We start from the raw sequence: 12,796 nt of genomic DNA on the forward strand, positions 1-12,796 counted from the left end.
CTTTTTTTAAAGATTCTTTGAGGCATAACAAGTTAAAAAGAACAACATTTATTCAAAATATAAATCTTTTCTAACAATGTAAATCTATGCTATCATTTTTTTTTATTAATTTAACACATCCTTGGTGAATAAAAGTATTAATTTATTTCAAAAAAGAAAGAATAAAACTGTACTGACCACAAACTTTTGAATAGTAGTGCAATAGTGTAACAATCCTGAAAGGTTCCAAAAAAATATTAAGCAACACAACTGTTTCCATCACTGATAATAACTCCGTATATTAGAATGATTTCTGAAGGATCATGTGACACTGAATATTGGAGTAATGATGGTGAAAAATTCGTCTTTGATCACAGAAATAAATTTGATTTTAAATGTACATTAAAATAGAAGAATGTTATTTTACATTGTAATAATATTTCACAATATAGCATTTTTTCTGTATATAAATGCATATATATATATATATATATATATATATATATATATATATATATACATATACATATACATATACATATACATATACATATACATATATACACACACACACACATTTCTAACACCTAAAAGACTACATTTAATATTTCTGTTCAAAATGTTCAAAAATTCTTGTCACACTGCCAGGGAAATCTACAATTTATAGCCTATTATACATTTTAATAAAAAAATAAATCATAATCCACCCCATGTCCAGCACTGACTAATATTAAGAGAAGCTTTAAAATGACAGTAGTTAAACATTTTTTTATTATTTTGGTGTATTTTCCAATATGCACTACCATTGTAGGCATTTACTTTTCTGTTTTGTTTAGATTGCTATTAATATGATGTTATTATGTTTATTTGGTTTTGGGTGGTGTTTAATTAGAAATAAACCATAAATCCTCTCATGTGCACCACTGATTAACATTTAGGAAAGCTTTAAAATGACCATAATTAAACAATATTATTATTGTAATTTTTGTTATTTTTCCAGTATGCACTACGACCGTATGCTTTTTATTTTTTGTTTTGTTATGATGTTACTAGCCTATGTTTATTTGGTTTTGGGTAGTCTTTTCATTTGTTTTGTTTCTACTAAATTAAATACATTTGGTGTCTTGTTTCGCTGAAAGAATGAGCGAAATCTTATCAAACTGGTACATTTCAAAAAATGGCCCACTTTATATTAATAAAATCATATAAAGTGATGAGGAAAAAAAACTTACCGCGTGTGGTTTGAGAAATACATACAGGAAGTTGCTTAGCGTCGAAGGCCGTGAGGTGTGCTTTTGAGGTTCCCATGGTTACCTTGGTTTATTGTTAGCAATTTAAATATATTATCAAATCCATGTTTTATATTACTAGAAATCGTTCGTCTAGTATTTTTTCTGAAATTAAATTAAAATCAAGTCCTTAAAAACTGTGTTTCAAATGAGATCAAAACTTGCTTTCCACTAGGTGTTGTTTGGCGGTTAAACGTGTAAGATCATCATTTACATGTATTTTCATTTTTTCGTATTTTAATTAATTTATGCACAAAATTAAAATAAACAATATCAACAATACTAAATACTAACAAATAAATATAACACAATACAAAAAAGGTTTTGTGTAAATAGGAGTTGTGTGTAATTATCATTGTACCCACACGATGGCGCGAAAAGATCACAAATAGATTAGTATTTGATGTCCATGACAACGGAGTTTTTGTAAAGTAACATTGGTGACTAGTAGTTAAGTCATTTTAAACACCTTTTAGGAGTAAGTACACTATTTAAATGCTTTTTAAATAAGTGTCTAATGTTCACCTAAGCTGCATATTATTTATATGCTGAATTTACGAAAAATACAGTAAAACGTTAACACTGTGAAATGAAATATACTGATTTAATACACATTATATACATACTTGTGTGTGTACTTGTTTTTGCTACATTGTGGGGACCAAATGTCCCCACAAGGATAGTAAAACCTGAAATTTTTGACATTGTGGGGACCGGCCTAAATTTTTGACATTGTGGGGACCGGCCTAAATTATTAAAAATAGTAAATGATGTTTATCTGAAAGTGTAACTATGCAAACATGTTTTCTGTGAGGGCTAGGTTTAGGGTTGGGTTAGGGGATAGACAATATCGTTTGGTCAGTATAAAATCTATAGAAGTCTATGGAAAGTCCCCACAATTCACAAAAACAAACGTGTGTGTGTTTTCTCAGGTGTCGTAATAAGTAAGAATATAAATATCAAATACTCTAATATAAATATAGAATAGTGCTAAAATCCAAACACAGACGGGATTACAACACGTTATGTAATTTTCCCGCCCTCTGAAACTCACTATAAACAATCTGATGGTGAACACAGCAAGCAGCAAGCATTTCACTTCAATATTCTGGATTCTTTATTCAGTTTATAGATGTATTTCCATTTGTAGTTTAGAGAATGAGAAGCATTAGTTTATTTACAATTATCTTTTTAAAAACTTCAGCTCTGTACAGATTTCAACCCTGATAAGGACCAATATTTTTCAGACCTAGTGCGGTGTTAAAAAGCAGAAAGCAAAGACCACATAAAAAGAAAAAGGAAGAAAAACGTATCAAATTATAAACATTTGAAAAAGAAGGAAACAGTAATTTCTTCAGCCATTAGAGAGGGATTTGCTGCTGTTAAAGTACATGAAATCGTCAGCGTCTCACTGCTCCAAATGCTAATGTGCTAACTGTTTTTAGACTATCATACACTAGACACCAATATATATCAACAATCTATAGTTATGTTCTCTATAAGATTCATATTAAATATACTCTACACATATGTAACCTTCGAATACAATTCCCATTTGGAAAAATATTAAAAAGGGAGCAGGGGAAAAAGAAAAAAAATTACACAGATTTAGAAACGAAACCGCTCATGTTTCTGTTGTGCAAACAAATTTTATATCTAACAAGGAAGGGGAAATAGAAACCAAGCCAAACTTCATTCCATAGTTCTCTTCTGGCTCCAAACGCAAGCATTAATTTACACCACTACACTTAGAAAATAAAGGGATAAATCTCATTACCCTTCCTGAAAGAGAGCAGCTCAGATCTATCTAAAGAGGGCAGACGCAACACTGGTTGACTGTCAAAACACAGTCGCAAATGTTACTGGTACTCGTTACGCATATTTCAGACTTTCCACGAGTGAATCGAACCAACTTCTGGAGATCGGCCTTCCCGCAAAGTCCCGACTGTGCTTGAAACACACCGCCGTACAGGAACTGGACCTCCAAAACCAGAATGGGGCATTTAAACGCATGGAAACGTACATTTCTACGTTCATCAGGCACATCAATACTTGTTCTCCTGCGCTGAAATCAACAGACTGTGTGGCGGTTAGCATTTGTCGAGAACAGTCCGGGAGGGCGACTGTAGCTTAGGTTTAATCCGTCGGTGAAGCGTGTGCTATTCTTTCAGACGTAGGTGACGGCGTGCCTTTCCGCCTCCGCGCCAGATCCGAGCCGAGCCGGGTGAGCGTGTGGCGCGTCGATAGATGTGAAAAGTTCGTCAGACCCTGTGTAAATTAATTTCCCCCCTCACACTTCTCCCTCCTGAGAGGAAGAATCACCTCGGCTGAGGCGAACAAGTCTCTTTTTCCTCACTGAATCATTCAATTACTATGTGCAATAAAAAACAGAGAAACGAGGGCCTCCTCCGTGTGCAAACTGGCAGAAGGGGAGGAGTGTGTGTGTGTGTGTGTGTGTGTGTTTTTGAATGAGTTACAGGTCTCATGGATGCACGCGAAGGTGTTAGAAAGGGTGGAAATGTGTGTGTGTGAAGGTGGGGCGCATTTTATTATCTGATTTTTTCACATCTTTTGGCTTAAATATGGGCTGTGCGAAGCCGAAATGTTCTCTGATCCGTGTCTCGGGTGATCTTTTTTTCCTTTCCAGGTGAAGCTCTTGTTCTGGTCAGGTGCTTGTGGGAGTCAGATGTGATTAGTTTTGTTTAAGCAGCATGGGCGAAGGGTGACGGGACACACTCGTTCTGAGGGATGATGGGATGTATTTACAGGATCACACAACAGTTGCTCTCTCCAGTCTTTTCCCGGTTCCTTTGACCTGTAACAAAAACACAGAAGCTTAATACGACTGCGCTAAACAAACAACGGTTCTGTTTCAAAACCTACTGCCTATCTAGACAGCATTTTAAGGCATCACAGAAGTTTTGTTCTTGAAGAGATAGTTGACATAATTATGTTTGTCATAACTATGTCTATTTTTACGCTTATTAGAGTACTACAGAATTAAAAGGCAGCTACCCATGTAGGCAGCACACAGCATGGAGGCTCACTAGGGTTTGGAACAGAGCCATGGCTAGTAAGACAGCAGGACCTAGCAAAGATTCTGTCAAAGCACAAAGTGCTTCAGTATACATAAATGATGATATAAAAGTCATTTCATTTAAAATAGAAACTCAAGCAGAACTGAGAATATTATCTTATACACAAAAGGTTTAAAACGCAAAATATATTGTAAATATATTATAAATATATTTAAAGCATCTTATAACTGGTAATCCCAGACTTCTTATTTTATTTTATTTATTTATTATGTGTGGTTTACTTCATTTAATTTATGTATATTTTATTTTATTTTATTTTATTTTACACTGAAATATTATTTCAACTAAGGACTGTGTAAAAGTAAAGTTTATATGTGGGTAACCCTTAAATAAAATAAAAAATATTAAAATAATAGTTGTAATAATAATAATAGTAGAAGTGCTTCAGAATACATACATTTTATTATTTTATTTTATGTGTGGTTTACTCTGTTATTTCATTTATGTATATTTTATTTTACACTGAAATATTATTTTAACTAATGACTTTGTAAACGTAAGTTTTATATATGGGTAACCCTTAAATAAAACTAAAAAATATAATAATAATAATAATAACAACAACAACAATAATTATAATAATAATAACAACAATAATAATAATAATAAGACATTTTATTTAAAATAGAAACTCAAATAGAACTAAAAATATTATCTCATACACAAAAGGATATATATTTATATATTTAATGCATCTTCTAAGTGGCAATCCCAGACTTTGTATTGTAATTGTATAGTCATTTTTTTATTTTATTTTATTTTATTTTATGTGTGGTTTACTCTGTTATTTTATTTATGATTTTTTTTTACACTGAAATATTATTTTAACTAAGGACTGTGTAAAAGTAAGGTTTATATATGGGTAATCCTTAAATAAAATAAAAATAATAATACTAACAACAATAAAAATTCATTTTAAGAATGCTTTATTTATATAATGCTCATTATTATCAACACAGATTTTACCTGAAAATTAGAAACCAGTAACTGTCTAACAGTAACCAGTGTGTCTCTCATACTTAAATTAATAACTACAAATATATAGTATACATACATTATTTTTTCTATGCTGAAATTATAAATCAACTGTGCATCTCTAAATTTTTATGAAATAAAGCCTTCAGTTTAGCATTTGAATAAAAACATTTTAACCTCATAAAAAACTAAAACCCAACTTCTGCTAATATATCAGAATAATCTCAGCAAGCATTAAATTTACCTTTCTATTTTTTTTTTCTTTTGCCAAAAACTGTCATGTGATCAGGTATTTCATATTTTGGTTAATTAAACAATATTTTTAAAATTCTGAAAACTGAAATATTCCCGGAGGGCGAGAATGATCTACATATAAACTGAACATTTTTAAACAAAGTGAAGGCTGCAGTGAGGCAGGGAGCGTGTGAAAAAGTGAAGGAGGAGTGGACAGAAAAGAGAGAGGGCAGAATGGTTACCTTGGGAATTTGGCTCGGGCAGCGTCTCTCTGGCAACTAAATGCATCACTGTGGTTTTTCCAAGAGGCAGTTTTAAAGCTGCAAGACACGAGACAAAAAAAAGAGTGTTGGACTGAATGGACACTAGAGATGACACCAAAGTCACTTTTCAAGGGGATGAAGTCATAGGACAGCGGACCAGGATAACATGTAAAGCCCCTAGATGAGTGTGTGCCATTTAAGCTTGTCCCTTATTGAGAGCTGTCACTGCCGCTGCCTTCTGCCCTACAGACACACTCGGTCTCCATGCCTTAGTTGTCTTGAATCAAGTAAGTGTCAGCGTGTACTATCAAAGTGACACTTTTTTGGCAAACCCTGTCTGCGCTCCTCCATCACGTCATTGGTCGAACAGTTCAGGAATTGGAGCTGGTTGTGAGGTTTCACTTACTCATAGTTATTCAGCCTTGGGAAAAGTTTGACAAAATGTACTGACAAAAACCCTTGTTATGAATGAAGAATATCATATTTAAAGGAATAGTTCATCCAAGAGTGAAAATTCTGTCATTAATTACTCACCCTCAAGTCGTTCCAAACCCGTAAGACCCTTCGTTCATCTTCGGAAAACAAATTAAGATATTTTTGATGGAATCTAAAATCTTTCTGACCCTGCATAGACAGCAATGCAACTCACACATTCAAGGCCGAGAAAGGTAGTAAGGAAATCAGTAAAATAGTCCATGGTTCAACTGTAATTTTAAGAAGCTAAAAGAATCATTTTTATGCAAAGAAAACAAAAATAACAACTTTCATCAACAATTTTATCTCTTCCACATGCTGCTGATGAAGTAGTCTGCATTTTTGTTTTCTTTGCGCACAAAAATTACTCTTGTAGCTTCATAAAACTACGGTTGACATGGACTATTTTAAAAAGCAGGTCATATGGTATTTTAAAGATATCCTAATACTGTGTTGGAGTCCCCATTTCGGACTCCAGAAAAGGACTCCTCCTTTCTGACCCTGCATAGACAGCTATGCAACTGACACGTTCAAGGCCCAAAAAGGTAGTAAGGACATTGTTAAAATAATCCATGTGACATCAGTGGTTCAACCTTTTCTGTGCAAGGAAAACAAAGATAACTTTATTCAACAATTTTTCTTCTCTTCCACATGCTGACAAAGTCTGCGTTTTTGTTTTCTTTGTGCACAAAGATTACTCTCGTGGCTTCATAAAATTAGAGTTGAACCACTGACGTGACGTCACATTGACTATTAAGAGCAGGTCATATGGTATTTTAAAGTGTCCTAATATTGTCTCCTACGACCGTTTTAAAAGCATCTAAGGTCAGAAAACATTGTAATTTTCTCAGAATATACATTTAATATTAGAGTCATTTCTCAATGATTTGAAACAATTCGTTCGAAGCAGTTCTGAGCTCAAGCTCTGTAAACCCCTCCCTTCTATAAGCCTACTCTGCTCTGATTGGTCAGCTGGCCAAGTCTATTGTGATTGGTCTTTCCGTGATAAATCGTGATAATTTTTTTGCCCATGTCGCACAGCCCTATCTTTCCGTATACAATGATTCCGATTCCGATTCTGCTTTTCAATTCCCAGTTTCGATTCCAATGCGAATAAAAGATTATATCAAGCATATTTATTCTGTTTCCTTTGTTTGCTAAACATTTAGTTGCAGCTGAATACCATGAACAAAAACCATCAACAGGCTACATAAAAACAAGATTCACTTTAGAGCTGTTTACAAAATAGACCTGCATGATTCTGGATTATTTGGGTTGTTGTTGTTGTTTTTTAAAATGGAAGTTGTGATTCTCTTAACATTCTGAATTTAAAAAAAAAAACATTAGACAACTAAACAAAATCACATGTAGGCCTAATTTATAAGTAAATGATTCAGTGATTCACTCAAGATTTACTTGGCTCACTGAATCAGTATTTTTGAATGAATGATCAAAGACAAATACATTATCAACAGCCCCCTGTCGCCATCTACTGGCATAACAATGTAATCAATAAATCTTTAACATTATTTGGACTGCCAAATTAACTTTCAAAACAATAATTTACTCTTAATTTTGATCTCTGCCGTACATATCAGAGTTTATATCCAGATTATGAACATTATGAACATCCCAGTACTTGATTTGAATGTTTGTAACAGAAATAATGAACAGTGTGGTTGAAAAGACTGTGAAACTGTTACATTCATATACATGACAGTGTTTCTCTTTAGGTCAGCAGCAGCACAAACACTGGTCGTACGCTGCACGGAAGAAAGGCTGAGGAATCAAACAGATGAATCATTGTAATTTAGGAACAAAATCACTTTGGTATTTGAATCGTGTTTGTGATCTTTGACGATCTGGTAAATTAAAATTCTTTGTCATATTGGTGGTGACACATCTATTGTAACATGTTTAGCTTATCACAAATATTATAGGCTACTTTGTTTTTTCGACTTCTGATCGCAAGTGTAGCCATACTTAGGAGCGCTATGCGCAGATTAGCAAGCAAGGTCCTGGCATTTTTTTTACAAGAAGTATCCGATTCCTGACCTTAAGTATCCGATTCAGGAATCAGAATTGATTTTCGATACCCAACCCTACCCTTAACAATTATTAATTTTTAGCTCCGGAGGGTTACTTGTACACTAAGATGCTATAAGGTTTAAAAAAATGGCATCGATATTACCTTATCACTTCGAGCCCGAGGATGATACCGATGCAGTCGTTCTACCAAAAACTCCATCGCAACCACGACTTAATCAGGACGTTTCTCAGTGGTAAGTTTAAACTTTGTATGTGGTACGAACTGTATTTCTGTGCTATCGTAGGGGAAAAAAAATTTTAACCACAGATTCTTCACTACATCATCTTTCGGCAATGAAAACAAAACAAACTTGCTATGACAGTGCAGAACTCATCATCTTCTCAACATGATGTCAACACACTAACTCCCGGAAGTGTTTGGGGGCAGGTCAGACTGGTCGTATTTTGTGGGCAGGCGGGGATTATGCTAATGTGTTACAGAGTGACGTAGATCGTTAACAGGCAGAAGACTCAAAAATATGATGACTCGTTAAGGTGGCTCTGAATCGACTCTTTCTTTTGAGAGACGATATCTTTATCATGCACTTTTTTAAATAACAATTTTGCAGACTGTTTACATTGAAGAAAGCAAAAATTTTTTTTTTGAAAACCCATATGACCTGCTCTTTAACGATGTCCTTACAACCTCTGTGGGCCTTGAATATAGTAGTTGCATTGCTGTCCATGCAGGGTCAGAAAGCTCTTGGATTTCATCAAAAACATCTTGTGTTCTGAAGATGAACGAAGATCTTGCAGTTTAGAACGACATGAGGCTGAGTAATTATCACAGATTTTTCATTTTTGGATGAACTATGCCTTTAAGCTTTTCACAGGTCACATATAAAGGCCTAGGAATCTAGGACTTACCTAGGATTTATTTGTGTAACAAATAGGAGAAAGACAGACAGAGACAGACCAAAATATAGATATATATTCATATATTTTCTTATACACGCATTTACAAAGCCACTCAATCTTTTATTGTTGCTTGAGGGATGGCCAAACAAAAAAAAAATGCTTCCCGTTCACGCCCAAAGAATTTCCTCTCCTCCCTGTATTCTCTCCCTGATGACAGGTCTGCCGGCCAGTGCTTTCCTAAATTCATAGACTGCTCCTTTCCCTTCAAAGCTCTATGAAAAACTCGCTGCCGCATTCTGGGAATATTTTAAGTCTGTGAACCTTATTCATGACTTGAGAATAGTAACATTTAGGTGTACTGGGACTGGGAGCTGAATTTTTGGATGTCCTTATAATCAGCTGAACAATGATGGAACTGAACCGCACTGCACCCTGGCCCGAAATAAAACTCAACAAAGCCAAAATAAATATTCGTGCTGTCGTAACGGTCCACTGGGATATAGCGGATTCACCTGGCAGGGAAAAAAAGCCAAGCAAGTTCTTGGCTCATGACTCTGGACTGAGAGGAATGATTTAATAAATAATCAACAGAAACTAAGCATGTGTGTTGAGATATTAATAATGGTAATGAGGAGTGTGGGAGGGCGGCTCACCTCCTAGCGTCACATTGCCGTGTAGGAATCGACCTTGGTAGATTAGGCGCAGGATGTTCGGACTGCTCACTTGCTCCTCTTCCCAATCTGTTGAAGACAGAGGAAATTAGAGTAATTCATGTTTGTGTTGTACATGAAATATACAAATTTTGTGATTACAGCATCATTCATAAGAGAAACACAGAAGAAGAACTTTCCAAATCCTGTCATACACAAGTTAGGAACGACATGAGGGTAAGGAAATGACAGTATTTTTCTTTTTAGGTGAGCTGTCCCCTAGAAACACACTTTTTTACAAGTCTGCACTTTTCCATGTTACTGCTTCTTTAGTTTTTCCCTCTTTTCTCTCTCTTCTCTCTCTTCATTCATTTATTCATACGAGCCACCCGTCTCTTTCTCATTCTTGACTCAGTCAGTCACAAGACTCAAGTGAGGGTCATTCTGTGTCCTCATGAGGTCGAGCTCCGCTGTGCTCGTCTGCTATGAATAAAACTCTGATTTAATCCCAGACCACCCCGATGGAGTTTACGAACTGTACAACAAAGAAGGCTTTTCTTTTTCCTTTTTTTTTCATCAATATTCTTTTTGAGATAATTAAAGACTGATGACTTTCATAAGTGATATTCAAAGCAAGAAAATTAAATACAATTAAAATAAACTTCAACTTAAATAAACCCTGAATTTCTTTAGAGGACAAATTAGGATAAGAGACAGTAACAAAAACAGTATCAATTTGAATAGCCTAATCTGGTTTGCTGGTCTCAGACTGGTTAAAGAAGATTTAGCTGGTCAGCGAGTTCAATACAAATTTTGGAAAGAAAGAAATGTACTTTTTTATTCAGCAATGATGCATCAAAATGATCAAAAGTGACACTGAAGACTAAATAAATATCTTTCTATTCACAAAAGAATCCTGAAAAATACGTACCACATTTTCCACATTTTCCCCTGACAGGTTTTCCAATGCTAAATTATTCCTGAGCACCACATCAGCATATTAGAATGATTTCTGAAGGATCATAAGACGCTAAAGATTAAAGTAATGGCTGCTGAAAAATGTTAAATACTTCAAAATAATAGCTGTTTTATGTGTAATAATACTTTGCAATTTGTTGTATTTGTGATCAAATAAATGCACCCTTTAAAGAGATTTTCAAAAACATTTTAAAAATCTTACTGACCCCAAACTTTTAAATGATAGTGTATATGGGCCACTTTACGGAATTGGTGCAAATTGCTGTCCCGCAACCAAAAAACACATTTAAAAATTAAAAATAAAAGTATTAAAAGTTTAGACATTTACTAAGATCCTTCAACCCACAATAATATTTAAAATATTATTAAGCTTAATATATATAAAATCATCATTTATTGGGTACTTTCAACAGGGAGGTGGCCGTCCCGAACCCTAACCCCTAAATTTCAACTTATGAAAATGATATTGAAGTAATTGTTGTATTTTTTACTGTTGTTTTTTGTTTTCAGCTAAGGTGTTATGATATTTTTTTGGTTTAATCTATATTCAAACTATTAAATCCTTAACCTTGAAATCAGTATTGCCTTTTACAAAGAAAAACTGGATTCAAAATACAACAAATCTCATAATCACAATTGAAATATTGTTAAAAATGTAATTGTTATTGATTTACCTCAGAAAACATTTTAATAAAATAGTAATATATATATATATATATATATATATATATATATATATATATGAAAATACAATATGAGAATTAACAGCACAAATACTGTAATACAGAAATGATGCAGATACAGAAATGTGTACCTCTGAAATGATACAATTTGCATACATACAAGATTTTTTTTCAAGATGTTTTCAACTCTTGGACCAATTCTGTAGAATGGCTCATATATCAAAATACCATGGTATTTCCATCACTGCACCATGGAACCACCACAGTATGTTTGAGAGGTCAATAAGATGGAAAAATGCTAAACTTGAGCCTGTGTCATTTCAGACGGGCTGCCAAGGCACAGTGCAGAAACAGATGAAAGATGAGTCTGGCTACCATCTGCTCTTCCCTAAAAATCAGACTGTGTATAACAACTTACAGATTCAGCTAGAACAATATCTGTGGAATATCTGAATGCAAACCCACCTCACAGACCTCAGACACATGCGGAGAGACGGCCAGACAGATGTATAAACAAAAACTCAGACGCTCTGTTTTTACCCTTCTGTACTGTCATTGACTTTAGGTCAGCGTACAGTGAGTGGAATCTAGCTCTGCGCAGGATTACCACTCGGTCAGACTCAGATTTGTCTGCGGTGCAGATTATCTGAACACAGAAAAAGGTTGTAAAGAGGAATCTACTCGACGCCAGGAAACAATAGCCTGAAAATCCTTCACACGAGCCAACGGTTTCGGTCTACTGATGGGATGCACTCAAAAAATTGTGTGTGTTTGAAGATGCGAGTCATCACGCACCCATTGGCCAGTTGTCATACACATGCTTCGCGATGTCGGCCGCGGAGTCGTTTGGCGAGAACAGGAACTCTTTTGTTTTTCCACTCACCAAGATGAGCCTCAAGTTGATCTGAAACACAAACACAAACAATAGAGCTATTAGAAGCTTGGTCAGTATCCACCCCACACTTCCTCAACATCGACACGAAACGCCATTCGCAGATCATTTTAACTGTAGTGTGACGTATTTCCCAGTTTCATAACCGGAATAGAGCCAGAACTGAAATGTTAGATTGTTAAAACAATACCTAAATAGCTATTATGCTATTGGCAGGCCCACATGAAATCTCTGGCAAACTTTGACAAAAAGATCTGCACATTTTTACAGAGTTAAAAAGCCTGCCAGTCACAAAGCTTCACGATCTCACTGATCTATGATGCATATTCATTTAT

At 34.7% G+C, this 12,796-nt stretch overlaps 1 protein-coding gene across 2 annotated transcripts in view; it reads right to left on the reverse strand.

The window, feature by feature from the left end:
• Nucleotides 1-2,367: 2,367 nt before the first annotated feature.
• Nucleotides 2,368-12,796, reverse strand: part of ubl3a (ubiquitin-like 3a) — a 35,777-nt gene continuing 25,348 nt past the window's right edge. For both annotated transcript variants that reach the window (XM_051120693.1, XM_051120692.1), the window contains 4 exons: nucleotides 12,365-12,473; nucleotides 9,912-9,998; nucleotides 5,818-5,895; nucleotides 2,368-4,083 (listed from right to left, as the gene is read on the reverse strand). In XM_051120693.1, the coding sequence (XP_050976650.1) occupies nucleotides 4,031-4,083; nucleotides 5,818-5,895; nucleotides 9,912-9,998; nucleotides 12,365-12,473 (327 nt within the window). In that variant the 3' untranslated portion in view covers nucleotides 2,368-4,030. The remainder of the gene's footprint in view (nucleotides 4,084-5,817; nucleotides 5,896-9,911; nucleotides 9,999-12,364; nucleotides 12,474-12,796) is intronic.

This window comes from Labeo rohita, chromosome 10 (genome assembly GCF_022985175.1).
Source record: "Labeo rohita strain BAU-BD-2019 chromosome 10, IGBB_LRoh.1.0, whole genome shotgun sequence".
NCBI classification, from domain to species: Eukaryota; Metazoa; Chordata; class Actinopteri; order Cypriniformes; family Cyprinidae; genus Labeo; species Labeo rohita.